Genomic DNA, 23,879 nt, shown 5'->3' with positions numbered 1-23,879 from the left:
ACTGCCATGTAGCATAGCTGTTCGCATACAGGCATCATACAATCTGCCTTTCACTCTGAGAGAGTGGCCCTTTACCAGAGAGCATGTTGAAAGCTACCTGACAGAATTTTATTAGCTTGATTGTTGTCTAAGCTTGTGACTTGTAAACAGTCGAGTCACCAGACAGTATTTAGTCACATCTTGACTTTTCGTATTGATAAAACAAAACTATTAGGAATAATTTGTATCAGCAACCTTCTCCCTCCTGCCTTGAAAATTCTGGCCATGAGCCAATGTTGGAAATGTTTTTGCCATTTAAAAAAAATTCATGCTTTTATTTATTTATTTAAAAGCATTTTTTATTAAATATGCTTGTTTTTGAAAGGTTTCTCTCCTCAGTGTTTCATTGTTATGATTAAAGAATAATTAATGGCTATTCAAAGCTCATGTCACCACATTCAAGAGGTTACTGTTGATAAATTTACAGATTTAAAACTTGGTCAGTATGCTAGCATGATGAGTTGGGCAGTCCTCATAGTCTGGGTCCTTATTTGGAGTTACTGCTCTTCCAGGTGAGCCAGGGGGCAGTCTCTCAGCCATTTAATTTTCGGCATGGCTTGTACAGCAGGTGCCCTTCTTATTACCAGCTGTTTTACTGCATTTTAGTATGGTACCAGCATTAGAGAATTTGTCATGTCCTTGGTAAAACTAAAAAATCTTAATATTTAATCCTCTTTGTTCCTTTGCCCAACCTTTGTAGTATCCTTGTTGCATTTAATCATTGCCCCAGCACTTGTGAGGTTGCCTTGTACTTTGTTAGCCTGACGAGTCCTCCCTACTCTGGTGTGTTCATTCATTTAAGGCATAAACTGAGATATGGGTGAAGGAGGTGATGGTGTGACAGAAGAGAGGAAAACTGTTGTCACCCTTAAGTCACATCAACAGTATAAGAGATGAGACAGATGAGTAACAGGGAGATGGGAGAATATTGAAAAGCAGTTGAAGCAGCTGATGTAGATTTAGCTGGGATTGTTAAGGGAGAGACCCAAACAGATACTTCCCAGTTGCCATCATCACAACCTGTTTTTAATGTTTTTAATGTTCATTTCATTTCACTATAATTGCTTTATGCAGTTGGCCCTCTCTGGCTCTGCATGGGGCCTATTATCTTAATCATTGCCTCCTGTAAAGCACAGCGTCCTGATCTTTATCCCGTGTCTTTCTGGGTCTCCACCTTCCACAGATTCCTTTGAGAACCCTGTAGTTTTTTTTCATACAAATATCATCCGTCGTATACATCACTTTCCTCTACGAGCAGTCTTCTCTCTCCTACATTACATTTGTTTCCTTTTATGCTCCTTTTTCCCCTCTATTTGTTTGTACCCTTTTTTGTCCAGGCTCACTAATACTACACACCCCATGGAACATGCTTGATTTCTTTTTAGTCTTAGTAACTCTTCTGCATGCAAGTCCCATTTTATATGAAGCTGGCCAACCTGATTTTGATCAGGAAAGAATATTCAACAGTATTTTAGACAGGGAGAAACAATGGTTGTGATCATTTTTGCTTATTAGCAATATGAAGTAAAAATACTTTCAGTCAGTAAACATAGTAGCATAAGGCACCATTTGTTTTGTGAGTGGTGGGCAGTTTTGTATAGTCAAATGAATTTCAGTACTTGGCTGGCACTTATTTCTCTCTCTCTCTCTCTTTCTTTCTCTTTCTCTCTCTCTCTCTATCTCTCTCTATCTTTCTCTCTCTCTCTCTCTCTCTCTCTCTCCCTCTCTCTCTCTTTCTTTCTCTCTCTCTCTCTCTCTCTTTCTCTCTCTCTCTCTCTCTCTCTCTCTCTCTCTCTTTCCCTCTCTCTCTCTCTCTCTGTGAAACGACAGATAGTTTAAAACTGCAAAAAAAATATTGCTGCTTCATAATTTAAAATCTGGATTTATTACAAGTTTTAGTATCTTTCCTCTTCAGAGGGTGACAAATGCTTTTTTTTTTTTTTTTCTTTTCTTTTTTTGCATCAACATCAAATGGCATACATTCAATGTTAATACACCAAACTGCTTGAAAATAGAATTTGTTCTTCATAAATTAGGTTTAGTATCATACTATGAAGGGCAAAATTATCACTTCACTGCCATAAGTTTTGGAACTGAAATCTCCATTACAAGTAAATGATGGGGGAATATCAAATATCTTGGTTGCTAAGTAAATTTTTCTGTTATACTTTTTGCAATGTATGAGGCCCACTAAATCCAAAACTATGAGGAAGCTTCTGTCTGATCAATTGCCCTGCTAGAAATAGCAACCAACTCCTTTAAATCATACCCTAATACCTTTTTGTAAAGGATGTAATTAGATAATGTAATGCTACATCATCGTCATTTAATGTCCATGTTTGCATGGATCAGATGGAATTTGTTGAAGCAGCTTTTCTACATTCAGATGCCCTTCCTGTCACCAACCCTCACCTGTTTCCAAGCAAGTTGATATTTCTCCATTGCCAGACATGTTTTCCACACAATATTGGAAACAAATGACACTGTAATGATGGTGGTGCTCATTTACAACTATCATGTGATGTTAAGACAAGGGTACATACACACACAGGCACAATAAGATTCTTCCAGTTTCCATCTACCAAATCCACTTGCTAGACCTTGGTTGGCTCAGGGCTATAATTGAAGACACTACACAAGATGTCATGCAGTGGGGACTTGAACCATAGACTACATGGCTGAGAAGCAATTACACAGCCAAACCTGTACTAGATTTCTGTAAAAACAAAACCATATGGTTGTGGCTGGAACCCTTTCATTACAGGTCTGATTGATGAATGTAGATCTAGAGTTAAACAACATATCTGTAGTAAAAGGTTTTTGAAACCACACGAGTGGAGATAAATTGCCTTTTCACAGATAGTAGTTATTAAAACTTTTAAAATGAGAAGACTCTACATCTGTGTTTGTGTATGTGTATTGAGAGAGAATATTGGTTACTGAAATCAGTTGTAAAGATCTACTTGTGTAAGTTATTATCATTGTTTGGTTTTGGTTAATGCTACTCCAACTCATGAATAAATGTTAATGGTGCAACAAACATTCCTTTCATGTTAATGTGGTCTTACCATGCATGTATCATTGTCATGGTGCTGCTGTAGCTGATCTTTTTAAAAAAGTGACCATTTTTATTAAATATGCCTTCAATATCTCTTGCATTGTAATATTGTGTAAAGACCTTTCAAGTTTCCATTCAGTCTATTATTTAGTCCATCTACCATATTCTCTTCATTTCAATGCCTTACTCAATCCGATACCATATTCTTTCTCTTAGCTGAACTTTTCTTATTTGCTGCCAGTCTGTCTCTTAATTTACTTATTGATTTTAGTCAGTGGATTGCAACCATGCAGCAGGGATCTTCAGTGAATTTTTTATACACATTTCCTATTTTGCTTGCTACTTATTCTCCAGATCTCTCTCTCTCTCTAACCTGATATGTACTGCAAGCTATTTCTGTTCAGTGCACTGATTTTACCCCCCACCTCTATGCACACAAACTTGTGCATGTGCAGCAGGCTTCTACACAGTCCATTTCCTAATTTCCACCCCTGACAATGCATTATCAACCTGAGGCTGTGATAGATGATACTTGCTCAAGGTGCTTTACACCAGAATTGAACCCTTCTTATTATGTATACACAGCTGTGTTTTAAGTTCACTTTGGAATTAAGATTCTGATTTCAAGGCCACTACTGGGCACCACAAAACAAATTTTGATTAGTCTTTTGATATGAAATTTTTCTAGATGGAAACTACCGAGTAGACTCTGTGTGTGTGTGTGTGTGTGTGTGTGTGTGTGTGTGTGTGTGTGTGTGTGTGTGTGTGTGTGTGTGTGTGTGAGAGAGAAAGAGATCGAGTCTGAAAGTGGCAGAATTAATTTTGGCAGTCAAACAAAAATATCAGTCACATTGGTCATCTAGGTCGACTTTCTCTTCCTCTCCTCTCTTTAAAGATTTTGTAAACTAGTACCAGAAAGACAAGGAAGTATCTGCAACTGTCCTCAAGGTTGTCCTTTTCTTTAATTACATCCATTGGAGAACTCTTGATTTTTGAGACTATTTCCTTTTCTAATTTGGAGCTGGTGTTAATCACTATTTGGTAATTATGACACATTCTCTACAGACCCTGATTTTAACAAATCAAATATATATGTACATACTTGCACATAATTGTGATTGGGATTAGGAAGAGCATCCAGCTGTATAAACCATTCCAAGGCAGACTTTGTAGCTTAGCATAGCCCTCTGGCTTATTGGTTTCTGTTGAACTATCCAACCCATATCAGTGAGGAAAAAGGGGGACGTTAAAATGATAAATTGAAGCTTACGGTTTCACTTCTCTGTCACTCCAAGCTTATTGTTTCTCTTGTTAAGCAAATTTTATTTTTTATAGATCATGTAAATAGAGTATAACAGTGATAAGCTTAAAACTGAAGAGTGGCCAAAACAACATCTTAAAACTTTTCACTGTTTTATACAACTCTGAGTGCTCTAAAAGAGGATTTTATGGTCCCTTAGATTGACCATCAGCACACAATTCAAACACTTGAATGAGACTGAAGGAAACCATTTAGTTTGCTCAAATCTGAACTATATTTTATTGTACACCAACAATAATACGTGTCTACCAAGTCAATACAAGAGCCTCTGTGTATGATTACTTTGGCTTTTTGAAATTTCAAATCACCTATAGTCTACAGCTTATATTAGTTAATGTAGTCCCCGGATGCCTGGAAAAATGAATAGTATGGTCATGGCTGGAATGGTTCTGATCAGAAATCTGCTGGATTATATTGAAAATTTTCAAAGTCAAAACCTCAGTCTTGTAATGGTTGAGCAGAAGATATCTAAAAGTGTTTTATTTAAATGCTTTGTGTCTTCATAAATGGTTAGATTATTGTGAAAATTAACTCTATTGTAGAAAAACCTTTGTTTTTAAGTGTAAATAGTCATTTGTGTTAGAAATAATTTTGCATTATGTCTGGTAAGAAGTTTGCTTGCTAACCAAATTGTTCTGGAGAAATTGGAGAAATTATCTGGAGTGTTAGACATAGATGACCAGAGGGCAGAGGTGATGTCATTTACAGTGTGTTGCTATTTGTCCACTGGTTCTATGAATCCATTTGAACATTGACTTCTCTACCTAGTCTGTCTCCTTTTCTCTTACACCCACTCTATTTTATTGGGTCATCCCATAAAGCGGCTATTTTTTATACTTTTATTTTTCAAAATATTATATACTTCCATAAGTCCAAATTATTCAGCTCTACCTGACTCTAAGGATTGTAACATTAAATGATATTATTTTCACACAAATATTCGTTTCCTGTAGGATTCTACTTCAGTTGCCAAGATCACATTCTCATTAAAGTGTACAATGATAAAGGAACTATTGTAAATTTTATTGTACAATTACAGAGGCATCACCCCATTTTTACTAGCGTTATTACAGACCTTATTGCAGTTAATATAATTTACAAGATATTAGATGATTTCTATTTCCCCCAAAATATTAAATCCTTTTATTAGGAATGTTTTGTCATTGAAAACTGCAACTCCAGTTTCATGATTTTAAATTTTACCTGCTCACAAATTTAATTTAAAAAAAAAAAAATTGTTTTCCTTGAGATTTTCAATTGTTTCCTCAATCTGTATGTGACTTGTGTACAGAGCTGCAAAAATTTATAAAGATTTCTCCTGACGCAAGAACTATTTCGTATTAGTTTGACTTATGTACTGTGACAATAAATTGATATTGTGCTGAATGGTCTAACAAGCTCCTTACCTCCACTGGCTGTTTCTGCCATGCAGATTGAATTCAATTCGAAAGTGATCTGGAGAGGCTTTAGTAAACTAACATGACTTTCTTACATAAAGTTATGTTTGAATTTAGTTTAAACGTGAAGATCATATCTTTGAATCAGAGATGGTGATGACATCATGTAGATTTGGGAACCAAAATGTTGAAATTAATCAAATACCTTTATCGCATTTCACTGTGTTCTACAGCATTTTATATTTTTATTTACACGCCATTGAACATAAAACAATGTTGTTGCTGATAGATAATAAATGTGTTGGTATAAAAGTTAAGAAATCTAGTTCTCCATGCTAGTGTGGCGTTTGGAAGGCCTTGTTCTAATAAAGTATCTTGCACTTGTTACTGCCTTTAATGTTGTGTGTGTTTTTCCTTTTTTTTGTGTATGCTTTGTCATTGGATACCTTCTGGGCTGCCAACCATTTTGCAGCTTCAACTAGATGCATTTGATCATGCCATTGACACTAGAGATGTCTACTATGTCTTAAGATTCTGACTACACTGTTCATATCAGTGTTAAATTTGTTGTCACTAACCAAATTCTTCAGTTTTTTAAGTATAAAGATGTATGATCTGCTGCACCATTATGGAAGTAAATGTTAATTTTGAAAGAAAGAAAAAAGGGAAAAAAAAAACTAGAGAACAGTATCAGTACTTCTGTCACTATCAATTTCTTCATAACCCTGCATATTATAATATACAATTTCTTCATAATCCTGCATATGATACTTGCATAGTTGACTACTAGCTGTTTAGGATTTAGGATCCCTCCACCTCTTATACAAGAAATAAAAGTATTACTTTCCCAGCACGACATCTGCTTCAGTCTGTGTTTAAGAATATATGATGTGTAATAATGGTAATCTGTTGGCTGGCATTGTTCCACTTTATGTCAGGAAGGAGGTTAACAGCAAAGTTGAAAAACAAAACTAGAAGATATTAATACAAAGATCAAAAAGAGAAAAGATCCCCGGTCTCCATTTTCCCTGTAGAGATTTCCATAGAATCTTGCCACATATAATGATAGAAGACTGGTAAATATATCAATATCAGATAGGAAGATGGAACCAGCAGGGTCCACGCGGGGCAAGAGTAAATGTCTTGATCAACTTGACATTGGTCAAGCCAGAGGCACCAAAGTGAAATGGGGGGGGGGGGCAGAATATGAAACTACTCTCTTTTCTGTGACCTTAGAACAGCCCATGCTGAGGCACCTGCTTGATCCTATCATCATCTGTGTTTGAAATGAGTAAATAACACCACACACACACACACACACACACCACACACCACACACACACACCACCCACCACACACACACCACCCACCACACACACACACCACCCACCACACACACCCACCACCCACCACACACACACCACCCACCACACACACACACCACCCACCACACACACACACCACCCACCACACACACACACCACCCACCACACACACACACACCCACCACACACACCACACACCACACACACACACCACACACACACACACCACACACACACACCACCCACCACACACACACACACCACCCACCACACACCACCCACCACACACACACCACACACCACACACACACACCACCCACCACACACACACACACCACCCACCACACACACACACACCACCCACCACACACACACACACCACCCACCACACACACACACACCACCCACCACACACACACACCACCCACCACACACACACCACCCACCACACACACACCCACCACACACACACCCACCACACACACACCACCCACCACACACACACACCACCCACCACACACACACCACCCACCACACACACACACACACCACCCACCACACACACACCACCCACCACACACACACACACCACCCACCACACACACACACCACCCACCACACACACACACCACCCACCACACACACACACCACACACACACACCACCCACCACACACACACACCACACACCACACACACCCACCACACACACACACCACCCACCACACACACACACCACCCACCACACACACACACCACCCACCACACACACACACCACCCACCACACACACACACCACCCACCACACACACACACCACCCACCACACACACACACCACCCACCACACACACACACCACCCACCACACACACACACCACCCACCACACACACACACACCACCCACCACACACCACCCACCACACACACACACCACCCACCACACACACACACCACCCACCACACACACACACCACCCACCACACACACACACACACCACCCACCACACACACACACACACCACCCACCACACACACACACCACCCACCACACACACACACCACCCACCACACACACACACACACCACCCACCACACACACACACACCACCCACCACACACACACCACCCACCACACACACACACACACCACCCACCACACACACACACACACCACCCACCACACACACACACACACCACCCACCACACACACACACCACCCACCACACACACCACCCACCACACACACACACACACACACACCACACACACACACACACACACACCACACACACACACACACACACACACACACACACACACACACACACACCACACACACACACACACTTAAAATAACCTTTAAAAAACTGGTAAGATTTTATATGAATTTACTTTTCAAACTGTTTTCAGTTGCACTACTCCTCCTCCTCATCATCATTTAATGCCTGCCTTCCATGCTGGCATGGGTTAGATGGTTTGGCAGAGGCTGACCAGGCAGGTGCCTGTACCAGACATTCTTTTGTAAACCTGACACTTAGCTGTCCTTCTGGCTACCTGATATAACTCTCTGCTTCCACCATTTTCCCAGTCTTTCCAGTCTTGAGATCATTTGCATCAGAGAACTCCAGCAGCTTTGTTCTCTCCTCATTCCTAGGGACATGGGGATGCTGTCCAACATGTCCATTGAAGTCACATGCCACAATAACAAAGTCTCTGTCAGCTTACTAATTCAGTGTATAGTAGTCAACTTGCTGCCAAATCTCAGTCCATTGTAACAGCCTCTTCTCCTCCACCAGCTGAGCCCACTTGACAAACACCTCAATCACTTTCCCAATCCTTCCTCCCCAGAATGTCTATCCTTTTGAATTTCCTTCATTCTATATTTGCATGTACTGACTAATGTTGATCTTCAATTACATAAGTTTTTTAACACTACAGAGGTTGTATGGAGGTCATGAGTACAACTGACTCCTCTCACTGAATAATTGAAATTGTAAAACTTTCTTTTTACATGTTCAAAGTTTTTAAATTTAATTTTTATCTTAGTTTATTTTGTATCCTACTTGATTTTTAAAGCTTGAATATTTAATTAATATGTTGATTTTTTTTTTTTTTTTTTTTTGTTTTTGTTTTTCAGTTCTTCAAAATCTTTCTCTGAATGTAGACGAGAACACTAAAATGGCAAATGATAATTTTCTTGTACAGTGTACTTTGTCTAATACAACTGAGCGCAATATCGAACTGAAATGGTATAATCCTAATAACGACTTAATTGTTGAATCAAAACTGTAAGTTGTATAATTTTAATTTTTTTATAGTCGTTTATTATTATTATATTTTAAACATATCTCTTGTACATTACTCTTTTTTTTTTCCTTTTTGTTAAATGTGTGCTTAATTAGATGTGTAGATTATAAGAAACTGTTGCATCTTATTATTTAAATCTAACCTGTTGACTCTTTTTAAAATCACTGTGAAAACACTCCGAAATTTCAGTGTGTGATATAACCTAAAAGCTGCTTGATTATAATATATGGCTATGGTAAGAAAAATAAATATTAAAAAAAGAAAAGAAAAAGGCCAATTTGTATTCTTTATTGTAAGATGACAGTAACATTTTAATCTTGAATATTTCTGCCAAATTATCGCTAATTATTGATGACAGGTTAGTCTGTATGCTTCAGTTCTCTTTTATTATACAAGAGACCTTGCTACTTTGTTCCTCCACACTAATTATCAGTTTGATAGTTACCTATGAATCCTTGTAAGAATTACCAAGCTTCAACCTCTCTCTCATCACCATAGTTGTCCCAAGCAACTGAAGAATTAAAGGTGTTAGTAAAATTACCAACATTTTGTTTTTAAAGCCAGTGTTTAGCACACAACTCTAAGTATCGTAACTGGTACTTGAACTGTCTTGATATCAATCAACCCAAACTGTCCTGGTTCTGTGATAAATTAAAATCTTAGATCAATATTCCATGTTAATTTAATGTTCCATTCATATTCCAACCTCTGTCCCACAGATTTGTCTCCACTTTTCTACTCCTAACACTAGGAGAATTCTGCATGCAATGATGGGTGGAACAAATACTTTCATTGAAAACTAACACTCTGTAGATAGTGTCATTGAACCCAAAGAAACTGAACAACCCCAAGTTTGGCGAATCTTAAAATAAAGATTCTCAGTTATTCTTCCCAGAAATTTAAGTGCACCTTCTCATTCATACAAGGTTGCCAAACAGTATTGCAGTGTCAGATGTAGCAGAATTTTGGACTTAGTAGTCATCTTCTGTTGGTGTGTGTGTGTGTGTCTGTCCCCCCTCTCAATTTTTAGAGTGTCACCTGCTTTGATATGTTAAATAGAGAGAAAACAATTTTTTTTTGTTTTTTTTGAAGATTTGTTTAAGATAAATTTGAAGAAATTTTCTATAAATAATTTTTTAAAAAATGTTGAGGGTTACTTTATCAAAAATCTTGACAATAATTTGAAATAAATTACTTTGTCTAGTGTTAATTACTAGGCTCTTTAGCTCTGTCAGTGTCAGGTATCTCAGCTAGTTACCTATTATTATGATGGTATGACCATTGCATGTAACACTTCAAGTATACAATGAAATCGAACACAATCTGTTATAAATATATTTGTTATCCAGAAGACTACTACATATTTTTAGAACCCGTTGCTCATCTGCTGAGGCTGCAGGCTTAAATCCAGCTATAATGCAGTGTATTATGATTTAAGACTTTAACCAGTGTAGCTCTACAATAGCAGAATATTGATTTCAAATTTTGGCACAAGGCCAATAGTAGAATATTATAGGCAGATTATGTCTTAGATTTTGTTTCATAGTTACAATGGATTGCTTCTTGATGTAAAGATGAAAATAGATAACTCTTATGTTAGAGGAGGTCACAAATGTCTAACAAAGAATGTAGCTTTCAAAGACATTCTCGCCTAAGTCTGTCCTTTACATACTACATACACATGTAGACTTCCCTATCTTTAAAAAAGCATTTCAAAAGATGTAATTTATACTTCTCTGTAAATTCATAACAGTATCATAGTCTTCAAAATAACCATGGAATTACTATTAAATATAACACTTGGCATAGGATGGTTAAATTTAGTTTTGACTTTTCTGTTGAAATTATTTAAAATTCATTTCTGTTACAAATTGTATGTCATTAAATTTGTCATGTTGCAGTTTTTTTTTTTTTCTTTTTTTTAATACATTTAACAAATTATTTCTCTCATATCTTCTTTTCAGTCCGAGGTAAATAATACCAGTGCAGTACTATACAATATTTATATATAAATTTTTAAAATTATCTCATATATATTGTATGAATGTATATATATATTGCATGACACCAAGATGTTGCTTGAATTAAAATTGCCTGTGTAATCTGAAAATCAATTTATTGAGCTGTCAATGTAGCTTCTTTCACATTGCTATGATCATAAACGAAGATAAAGTAGTTGATATCTCTGAAAATACTAGAAACTTAATTGTGGGACTGAACAGAACTATTTCAGTTTTCATTTTTCTTTTAATAATCATTCATCATATTCTGTCCTTACTTGACCCTTCATTATTCCAAACTTCTTGTGTTGTAATAGTAAACTAAAGACCAAGTAAATTAAAAATTATCACATGTTGTTTCCATAAAACCTAAGCTTTTCAGACTGGATTTTATCTTTTACTCTCTACAATTTCTCTCAGCCGCTAAGCTTCATTGTCATATTGTATTTACTTTTGTTTCTGTTCTCTAGTTTTAAGTGTTAGCTATCTTCAGCCATCATCATCATTTTTACTCTGCTTGCATTTGTTTGTATATGGATGTCCTTTTTTTATTTATTTTATAAGTAGGTGGTGGTGGGGGTAACCAAGGGGTGTCAGAGCATTGTCTGACCAAATGCCTTGCAGTGTTTAGCTACATTTGTTTAAAGTTCAGATTCTGCCCAGCTTGAATTTACCTTACATTTGTCCTTGCAAGATTGCTGAAATAAGTACCCGTTCCATGAATACTGTGGGTGGGGGTCATTATAATCAACCAACCATACCATTTAAAGGTGGTACAGCATGACTGAAGCATAAAGTAATGTGTGCATTTATGTACTATATGTAATATATATATATATATATATATATATATATATATATAATCATCATCATCATCATCATTGTTTAACATCTGCTTTCCATGCTAGCATGGGTTGGATGATTTGACTGAGGACTGGCGAACCAGATGGCTGCACCAGGCTCCAATCTGATCTGGCAGAGTTTCTACAGCTGGATGCCCTTTCTTACACCAGCCACTCTGAGAGCGTAGTGGGTGTTTTTTACGTGCCACCTGCATAGGAGCCAGTCCAGTGGCACTGGCAATGACCTCGCTTGAACGTTTTTCATGTGCTACCGGCACAAGTGCCAGTAAGGTGATGCTGGTAACGATCACGCTCAGATGGTGCTCTTTACGTGCCACTGGCATGGAAGCCAGACAGCTGCCTTGGCAATGATCACGCTCGGATGGTACTGTTAGCGCTCCACTGGCACGGGTGCCAGTCATCGAATTTGGTTCAATTTCGATTTAATTAAATGAAATAGAGAACTACGATTGACAAACTATTTACATTATAGTATAACAATATAAAAAAATATAATATAAAATAACATAACAAATGAAAAAATATATATCTAAAGCCAACAATTTGTTTTGACTTATATACATTAGTTGATTTATAAAAAATTCCTATTTCTGTATGTAAGCCTCTTCAGAGCCTTGGTTCAAAAAGACAGAGGAAATTCCATGTAAAGGACTGCCAAATTGCAAAAAAATACTGATTTAAAATACCTATGTTTAGGAGCATGAGTTTTAAAGTTCAAATACATAAGTACAATGAAAGAACAACAAAATTCAAATGGATAAAATAATTAAGAAAATTTACAAAGGCCGTAAAATGTTTTTATAATTTCCAATAATATTAATCTAAATGTGTTTAAATCGAAAATAATCACTGACCATTTTAATAATATATAAACTATCAGTTTTACAGACGGGAATAAATTATGTTTATATATATATATATATATATATATATATATATCGTGGCACTCTGTTGGTTACGATGACGAGGGTTCCAGTTGATGCAATCAACGGAATGGCCTGCTTGTGAAATTAACGTGCAAGTGGCTAAGCACTCCACAGGCATGTGTACCCTTAACATAGTTCTCGGGGAGATTCAGCCTAATACAAAGTGCGACAAAGCTGGCCCCTTTGAAATACAGCTACAACAGAAACAGGAAGAAAGATTGAGAGAAAGTTGTGGTGAAAGAGTACAGCAGGGTTTGCCACCACGCCCTGCTAGAGCCTCGCGGAGCTTTAAGTCTTTTCACTCAATAAACACTCACAACGTCCGGTCTGGGAATCGAAACCATGATCCTACAACCGCAAGTCGACTGCCCTAACTACTGGGCCATTGCGCCTCCACATATATATATAGTACATAGATGTATATAAGGGTGTTGTATTACTATTTTGTATGTTGTTTTCTCTTCTGAAACCTTTCATTAACATATTCTGCTTTGTCAATGCTTGATTCTCTCTCTCTTTCTATCTCTCTCATGATACTGACACTCAAATTATTGTTTCCTTATCTGTTGCATTTCATTCATTCATTCATTTTTTTGTGTGATTGTCATCTATTTAATACAAACTACCAACTTTGTAATTACACTTTCACTCTGGTGGGGGTGGGTGCCTTTCCTCTTTGTTCATTATCATCATTGTCATCATATTGTCCCGTCAGTAATTCATTTTCCATGTTTTTTTCTTCTCTCTTTCCTTTCTCTGCATGTCATCCTCTCTAATGAATGTCTACATTTTGTCTCCATGCTCTAACTTTACCAAATATCTTCAGCAAATGCATTTCCTCCTGTCAAATAAATCAAAATAATAAATTAAAAAAAAAAAAGACTTTTTTTTACGTCTGGTCGATTCCAAATATATGAATGATTAATTAAAATGGTTACTTAATAAAGTTGAAATTGCTAGAAAGAACAATGATATATTATTTAAATAATTGTAAAAACTAAACAAAAAAGGTATTTTTAGATACCTGTAAATAAAGTGTTTACAAAAGAATATTTGAATGTTATACCCTCTTTCTCTCCCTCCTTCCTCACATTCATTCACTCACATCATCATCATTTAACATCCATTGTTCATGCTGGCATGGGTTGGACAGTTTGACCAGGGCTGGCAAGTTGGAAGGCTGCACCAGACTCCAGTCTGTTTTGGCATGGTTTCTATGGCTGGTTGCCCTTTCTAATGCCAACCACTCTGTGAATGTAATGGGTGCTTTTACATGCCATTTGTGTGACACCAGTATCTGTCACGACTGGAATTCTACTTGGTTTGATGGGTCTTTTTCTCAAGCCTGGCATAATGCCGATGGTCTTGATCATTTGTCATTGTCTCCAAGAAGCCTAGCACTCGAAAGGTGCGTTTCACGTGCCACCATCATTGGCCACGCCTAATAGGTCTTCTCAAGCACAGTATGTTGCCAAAGGTCTTGGTTACTAGTCGTCGCATCTGTGAGGCTCAGATTCAAAGATGATGCTTTATCACCTTGTCCCATGACTTCCTGGGTCTACCTCTACTACAGGTTCCCTTCACAGTTTAGAGATCGGCACTTCTTTATACACCTGTCTTTATACATTTGAAGTAGCCTGTAGAAGAATATCATAAAAGTGATCCTTTTGTTCATTTGGTAGGCTCACTTGGGAGGGTGTAGGCAGAGATAATTGTTGTTATACTATTCTGGAAAACTAGCCTGACCTTATCCCTGCAAGAAGAATGCCAACACCACCTGCCCGGTCACTGTTACCTTCCCAGAAAATTTTATACTTATGTGTCTCGCTTGTGAGGAATCTGGCTGAAGTTCCTCTCCACCTTACCTCTTGAATGCAACATACATCAACACGCCTCCAATCAAGCATCTCAGTAATCTCCCTAGTTCTACCTTTTAATGTGCTTACATTGACAGTGCCAACTCTGAAAACTGGGAAAGAGTTGTGGGAGGGAACATGGGGAGGAGAAATGGAATTTAGCACTTGAAAAACGTTCAATGATCGTTTGATAGTAGACATGCCACATCAGCTATTCTTACTTTAACTTACCATCATTCAAGCAGGTTAAAATTGTTGCCCCTATTGAGAGTGAGTGAAATGTAAGCATTATAAATATTAAGTGTTATTGCTGCAAACAAAAATAGGTCAGTGTTTAAAATTAGGTTTATGAGCTGCTATTGGTTGGTCATTATGTAGAGAGAGAAAGGGGTAGGTGGTTTGTTAATTTACTAGGTAACACATCATTTGGCGCATGCAGTAGTGTGGATGATTGCTGCTGCTGCTGGTGGTGGTGGGAGGGAGCCATGCAAGTCTTCTGGTACAGAAGCAAGGCAGAGCCCTGGAGGAGTTTCTGGTATAAGAGGAGAGATTTTTGGTATAGGTGGTGGGAATGGGTGGGTGCATTGTGGATAAGCAATGGCCAGCTTCACCTCAGGAAATAGCAGCCAAGAAGCCACTTGTAAGGAATAGAGATCTATATATATAGTATAACGACAGTTTTCGAACAGCTCTGATCACAAATAAATTGTGATTTATCTCCTTTCTGTACTGAAGCTGCTAAGATGACATTTCATCTCAAGTGGTGAAGTAGCTCTATATAGATATATATATATATAGAGAGAGAAAGAGAGAAAAAGAAAGAGAGAGAGAGAGAGAAAGGAGATAAAGAGAAAAGATGTAATTTATACTTCTCTGTAAATTCATAACCGTATCATAGTCTTCAAAATAACCATGGAATTACTATTAAATATAACACTTGGCATAGGATGGTTAAATTTAGTTTTGACTTTTCTGTTGAAATTATTTAAAATTCATTTCTGTTACAAATTGTATGTCATTAAATTTGTCATGTTGCAGTTTTTTTTTTTTTCTTTTTTTTAATACATTTAACAAATTATTTCTCTCATATCTTCTTTTCAGTCCGAGGTAAATAATACCAGTGCAGTACTATACAATATTTATATATAAATTTTTAAAATTATCTCATATATATTGTATGAATGTATATATATATTGCATGACACCAAGATGTTGCTTGAATTAAAATTGCCTGTGTAATCTGAAAATCAATTTATTGAGCTGTCAATGTAGCTTCTTTCACATTGCTATGATCATAAACGAAGATAAAGTAGTTGATATCTCTGAAAATACTAGAAACTTAATTGTGGGACTGAACAGAACTATTTCAGTTTTCATTTTTCTTTTAATAATCATTCATCATATTCTGTCCTTACTTGACCCTTCATTATTCCAAACTTCTTGTGTTGTAATAGTAAACTAAAGACCAAGTAAATTAAAAATTATCACATGTTGTTTCCATAAAACCTAAGCTTTTCAGACTGGATTTTATCTTTTACTCTCTACAATTTCTCTCAGCCGCTAAGCTTCATTGTCATATTGTATTTACTTTTGTTTCTGTTCTCTAGTTTTAAGTGTTAGCTATCTTCAGCCATCATCATCATTTTTACTCTGCTTGCATTTGTTTGTATATGGATGTCCTTTTTTTATTTATTTTATAAGTAGGTGGTGGTGGGGGTAACCAAGGGGTGTCAGAGCATTGTCTGACCAAATGCCTTGCAGTGTTTAGCTACATTTGTTTAAAGTTCAGATTCTGCCCAGCTTGAATTTACCTTACATTTGTCCTTGCAAGATTGCTGAAATAAGTACCCGTTCCATGAATACTGTGGGTGGGGGTCATTATAATCAACCAACCATACCATTTAAAGGTGGTACAGCATGACTGAAGCATAAAGTAATGTGTGCATTTATGTACTATATGTAATATATATATATATATATATATATATATATATATATATATAATCATCATCATCATCATCATTGTTTAACATCTGCTTTCCATGCTAGCATGGGTTGGATGATTTGACTGAGGACTGGCGAACCAGATGGCTGCACCAGGCTCCAATCTGATCTGGCAGAGTTTCTACAGCTGGATGCCCTTTCTTACACCAGCCACTCTGAGAGCGTAGTGGGTGTTTTTTACGTGCCACCTGCATAGGAGCCAGTCCAGTGGCACTGGCAATGACCTCGCTTGAACGTTTTTCATGTGCTACCGGCACAAGTGCCAGTAAGGTGATGCTGGTAACGATCACGCTCAGATGGTGCTCTTTACGTGCCACTGGCATGGAAGCCAGACAGCTGCCTTGGCAATGATCACGCTCGGATGGTACTGTTAGCGCTCCACTGGCACGGGTGCCAGTCATCGAATTTGGTTCAATTTCGATTTAATTAAATGAAATAGAGAACTACGATTGACAAACTATTTACATTATAGTATAACAATATAAAAAAATATAATATAAAATAACATAACAAATGAAAAAATATATATCTAAAGCCAACAATTTGTTTTGACTTATATACATTAGTTGATTTATAAAAAATTCCTATTTCTGTATGTAAGCCTCTTCAGAGCCTTGGTTCAAAAAGACAGAGGAAATTCCATGTAAAGGACTGCCAAATTGCAAAAAAATACTGATTTAAAATACCTATGTTTAGGAGCATGAGTTTTAAAGTTCAAATACATAAGTACAATGAAAGAACAACAAAATTCAAATGGATAAAATAATTAAGAAAATTTACAAAGGCCGTAAAATGTTTTTATAATTTCCAATAATATTAATCTAAATGTGTTTAAATCGAAAATAATCACTGACCATTTTAATAATATATAAACTATCAGTTTTACAGACGGGAATAAATTATGTTTATATATATATATATATATATATATATATATCGTGGCACTCTGTTGGTTACGATGACGAGGGTTCCAGTTGATGCAATCAACGGAATGGCCTGCTTGTGAAATTAACGTGCAAGTGGCTAAGCACTCCACAGGCATGTGTACCCTTAACATAGTTCTCGGGGAGATTCAGCCTAATACAAAGTGCGACAAAGCTGGCCCCTTTGAAATACAGCTACAACAGAAACAGGAAGAAAGATTGAGAGAAAGTTGTGGTGAAAGAGTACAGCAGGGTTTGCCACCACGCCCTGCTAGAGCCTCGCGGAGCTTTAAGTCTTTTCACTCAATAAACATTCACAACGTCCGGTCTGGGAATCGAAACCATGATCCTACAACCGCAAGTCGACTGCCCTAACTACTGGGCCATTGCGCCTCCACATATATATATAGTACATAGATGTATATAAGGGTGTTGTATTACTATTTTGTATGTTGTTTTCTCTTCTGAAACCTTTCATTAACATATTCTGCTTTGTCAATGCTTGATTCTCTCTCTCTTTCTATCTCTCTCATGATACTGACACTCAAATTATTGTTTCCTTATCTGTTGCATTTCATTCATTCATTCATTTTTTTGTGTGATTGTCATCTATTTAATACAAACTACCAACTTTGTAATTACACTTTCACTCTGGTGGGGGTGGGTGCCTTTCCTCTTTGTTCATTATCATCATTGTCATCATATTGTCCCGTCAGTAATTCATTTTCCATGTTTTTTTCTTCTCTCTTTCCTTTCTCTGCATGTCATCCTCTCTAATGAATGTCTACATTTTGTCTCCATGCTCTAACTTTACCAAATATCTTCAGCAAATGCATTTCCTCCTGTCAAATAAATCAAAATAATAAATTAAAAAAAAAAAAGACTTTTTTTTACGTCTGGTCGATTCCAAATATATGAATGATTAATTAAAATGGTTACTTAATAAAGTTGAAATTGCTAGAAAGAACAATGATATATTATTTAAATAATTGTAAAAACTAAACAAAAAAGGTATTTTTAGATACCTGTAAATAAAGTGTTTACAAAAGAATATTTGAATGTTATACCCTCTTTCTCTCCCTCCTTCCTCACATTCATTCACTCACATCATCATCATTTAACATCCATTGTTCATGCTGGCATGGGTTGGACAGTTTGACCAGGGCTGGCAAGTTGGAAGGCTGCACCAGACTCCAGTCTGTTTTGGCATGGTTTCTATGGCTGGTTGCCCTTTCTAATGCCAACCACTCTGTGAATGTAATGGGTGCTTTTACATGCCATTTGTGTGACACCAGTATCTGTCACGACTGGAATTCTACTTGGTTTGATGGGTCTTTTTCTCAAGCCTGGCATAATGCCGATGGTCTTGATCATTTGTCATTGTCTCCAAGAAGCCTAGCACTCGAAAGGTGCGTTTCACGTGCCACCATCATTGGCCACGCCTAATAGGTCTTCTCAAGCACAGTATGTTGCCAAAGGTCTTGGTTACTAGTCGTCGCATCTGTGAGGCTCAGATTCAAAGATGATGCTTTATCACCTTGTCCCATGACTTCCTGGGTCTACCTCTACTACAGGTTCCCTTCACAGTTTAGAGATCGGCACTTCTTTATACACCTGTCTTTATACATTTGAAGTAGCCTGTAGAAGAATATCATAAAAGTGATCCTTTTGTTCATTTGGTAGGCTCACTTGGGAGGGTGTAGGCAGAGATAATTGTTGTTATACTATTCTGGAAAACTAGCCTGACCTTATCCCTGCAAGAAGAATGCCAACACCACCTGCCCGGTCACTGTTACCTTCCCAGAAAATTTTATACTTATGTGTCTCGCTTGTGAGGAATCTGGCTGAAGTTCCTCTCCACCTTACCTCTTGAATGCAACATACATCAACACGCCTCCAATCAAGCATCTCAGTAATCTCCCTAGTTCTACCTTTTAATGTGCTTACATTGACAGTGCCAACTCTGAAAACTGGGAAAGAGTTGTGGGAGGGAACATGGGGAGGAGAAATGGAATTTAGCACTTGAAAAACGTTCAATGATCGTTTGATAGTAGACGTGCCACATCAGCTATTCTTACTTTAACTTACCATCATTCAAGCAGGTTAAAATTGTTGCCCCTATTGAGAGTGAGTGAAATGTAAGCATTATAAATATTAAGTGTTATTGCTGCAAACAAAAATAGGTCAGTGTTTAAAATTAGGTTTATGAGCTGCTATTGGTTGGTCATTATGTAGAGAGAGAAAGGGGTAGGTGGTTTGTTAATTTACTAGGTAACACATCATTTGGCGCATGCAGTAGTGTGGATGATTGCTGCTGCTGCTGGTGGTGGTGGGAGGGAGCCATGCAAGTCTTCTGGTACAGAAGCAAGGCAGAGCCCTGGAGGAGTTTCTGGTATAAGAGGAGAGATTTTTGGTATAGGTGGTGGGAATGGGTGGGTGCATTGTGGATAAGCAATGGCCAGCTTCACCTCAGGAAATAGCAGCCAAGAAGCCACTTGTAAGGAATAGAGATCTATATATATAGTATAACGACAGTTTTCGAACAGCTCTGATCACAAATAAATTGTGATTTATCTCCTTTCTGTACTGAAGCTGCTAAGATGACATTTCATCTCAAGTGGTGAAGTAGCTCTATATAGATATATATATATATAGAGAGAGAAAGAGAGAAAAAGAAAGAGAGAGAGAGAGAGAAAGGAGATAAAGAGAAAAGATGTAATTTATACTTCTCTGTAAATTCATAACAGTATCATAGTCTTCAAAATAACCATGGAATTACTATTAAATATAACACTTGGCATAGGATGGTTAAATTTAGTTTTGACTTTTCTGTTGAAATTATTTAAAATTCATTTCTGTTACAAATTGTATGTCATTAAATTTGTCATGTTGCAGTTTTTTTTTTTTTCTTTTTTTTAATACATTTAACAAATTATTTCTCTCATATCTTCTTTTCAGTCCGAGGTAAATAATACCAGTGCAGTACTATACAATATTTATATATAAATTTTTAAAATTATCTCATATATATTGTATGAATGTATATATATATTGCATGACACCAAGATGTTGCTTGAATTAAAATTGCCTGTGTAATCTGAAAATCAATTTATTGAGCTGTCAATGTAGCTTCTTTCACATTGCTATGATCATAAACGAAGATAAAGTAGTTGATATCTCTGAAAATACTAGAAACTTAATTGTGGGACTGAACAGAACTATTTCAGTTTTCATTTTTCTTTTAATAATCATTCATCATATTCTGTCCTTACTTGACCCTTCATTATTCCAAACTTCTTGTGTTGTAATAGTAAACTAAAGACCAAGTAAATTAAAAATTATCACATGTTGTTTCCATAAAACCTAAGCTTTTCAGACTGGATTTTATCTTTTACTCTCTACAATTTCTCTCAGCCGCTAAGCTTCATTGTCATATTGTATTTACTTTTGTTTCTGTTCTCTAGTTTTAAGTGTTAGCTATCTTCAGCCATCATCATCATTTTTACTCTGCTTGCATTTGTTTGTATATGGATGTCCTTTTTTTATTTATTTTATAAGTAGGTGGTGGTGGGGGTAACCAAGGGGTGTCAGAGCATTGTCTGACCAAATGCCTTGCAGTGTTTAGCTACATTTGTTTAAAGTTCAGATTCTGCCCAGCTTGAATTTACCTTACATTTGTCCTTGCAAGATTGCTGAAATAAGTACCCGTTCCATGAATACTGTGGGTGGGGGTCATTATAATCAACCAACCATACCATTTAAAGGTGGTACAGCATGACTGAAGCATAAAGTAATGTGTGCATTTATGTACTATATGTAATATATATATATATATATATATATAATCATCATCATCATCATCATTGTTTAACATCTGCTTTCCATGCTAGCATGGGTTGGATGATTTGACTGAGGACTGGCGAACCAGATAGCTGCACCAGGCTCCAATCTGATCTGGCAGAGTTTCTACAGCTGGATGCCCTTTCTTACACCAGCCACTCTGAGAGCGTAGTGGGTGTTTTTTACGTGCCACCTGCATAGGAGCCAGTCCAGTGGCACTGGCAATGACCTCGCTTGAACGTTTTTCATGTGCTACCGGCACAAGTGCCAGTAAGGTGATGCTGGTAACGATCACGCTCAGATGGTGCTCTTTACGTGCCACTGGCATGGAAGCCAGACAGCTGCCTTGGCAATGATCACGCTCGGATGGTACTGTTAGCGCTCCACTGGCACGGGTGCCAGTCATCGAATTTGGTTCAATTTCGATTTAATTAAATGAAATAGAGAACTACGATTGACAAACTATTTACATTATAGTATAACAATATAAAAAAATATAATATAAAATAACATAACAAATGAAAAAATATATATCTAAAGCCAACAATTTGTTTTGACTTATATACATTAGTTGATTTATAAAAAATTCCTATTTCTGTATGTAAGCCTCTTCAGAGCCTTGGTTCAAAAAGACAGAGGAAATTCCATGTAAAGGACTGCCAAATTGCAAAAAAATACTGATTTAAAATACCTATGTTTAGGAGCATGAGTTTTAAAGTTCAAATACATAAGTACAATGAAAGAACAACAAAATTCAAATGGATAAAATAATTAAGAAAATTTACAAAGGCCGTAAAATGTTTTTATAATTTCCAATAATATTAATCTAAATGTGTTTAAATCGAAAATAATCACTGACCATTTTAATAATATATAAACTATCAGTTTTACAGACGGGAATAAATTATGTTTATATATATATATATATATATATATATATATCGTGGCACTCTGTTGGTTACGATGACGAGGGTTCCAGTTGATGCAATCAACGGAATGGCCTGCTTGTGAAATTAACGTGCAAGTGGCTAAGCACTCCACAGGCATGTGTACCCTTAACATAGTTCTCGGGGAGATTCAGCCTAATACAAAGTGCGACAAAGCTGGCCCCTTTGAAATACAGCTACAACAGAAACAGGAAGAAAGATTGAGAGAAAGTTGTGGTGAAAGAGTACAGCAGGGTTTGCCACCACGCCCTGCTAGAGCCTCGCGGAGCTTTAAGTCTTTTCACTCAATAAACACTCACAACGTCCGGTCTGGGAATCGAAACCATGATCCTACAACCGCAAGTCGACTGCCCTAACTACTGGGCCATTGCGCCTCCACATATATATATAGTACATAGATGTATATAAGGGTGTTGTATTACTATTTTGTATGTTGTTTTCTCTTCTGAAACCTTTCATTAACATATTCTGCTTTGTCAATGCTTGATTCTCTCTCTCTTTCTATCTCTCTCATGATACTGACACTCAAATTATTGTTTCCTTATCTGTTGCATTTCATTCATTCATTCATTTTTTTGTGTGATTGTCATCTATTTAATACAAACTACCAACTTTGTAATTACACTTTCACTCTGGTGGGGGTGGGTGCCTTTCCTCTTTGTTCATTATCATCATTGTCATCATATTGTCCCGTCAGTAATTCATTTTCCATGTTTTTTTCTTCTCTCTTTCCTTTCTCTGCATGTCATCCTCTCTAATGAATGTCTACATTTTGTCTCCATGCTCTAACTTTACCAAATATCTTCAGCAAATGCATTTCCTCCTGTCAAATAAATCAAAATAATAAATTAAAAAATAAAAAGACTTTTTTTTACGTCTGGTCGATTCCAAATATATGAATGATTAATTAAAATGGTTACTTAATAAAGTTGAAATTGCTAGAAAGAACAATATATTATTTAAATAATTGTAAAAACTAAACAAAAAAGGTATTTTTAGATACCTGTAAATAAAGTGTTTACAAAAGAATATTTGAATGTTATACCCTCTTTCTCTCCCTCCTTCCTCACAT

At 36.8% G+C, this 23,879-nt stretch overlaps 1 protein-coding gene across 27 annotated transcripts in view; it reads left to right on the top strand.

Annotated features, from left to right (window-relative positions):
- The window catches only part of LOC106878297 (neural cell adhesion molecule 2), a 131,339-nt gene that overhangs the window by 27,076 nt on the left and 80,384 nt on the right, over positions 1-23,879 (top strand). For all 27 annotated transcript variants that reach the window (XM_052975237.2, XM_089337868.1, XM_089337860.1 and 24 more), the window contains exon 2: positions 9,279-9,429. In XM_052975237.2, coding sequence (XP_052831197.1) covers positions 9,279-9,429 — 151 coding nt within the window. The remainder of the gene's footprint in view (positions 1-9,278; positions 9,430-23,879) is intronic.

The sequence above is a fragment of the Octopus bimaculoides genome, chromosome 20, assembly GCF_046866305.1.
Source record: "Octopus bimaculoides isolate indiv1 chromosome 20, ASM4686630v1, whole genome shotgun sequence".
NCBI classification, from domain to species: domain Eukaryota; kingdom Metazoa; phylum Mollusca; class Cephalopoda; order Octopoda; family Octopodidae; genus Octopus; species Octopus bimaculoides.
The sequence above is the reverse complement of the archived record's forward strand: the minus strand, read 5'-3'. Positions and strand labels throughout refer to the sequence as shown.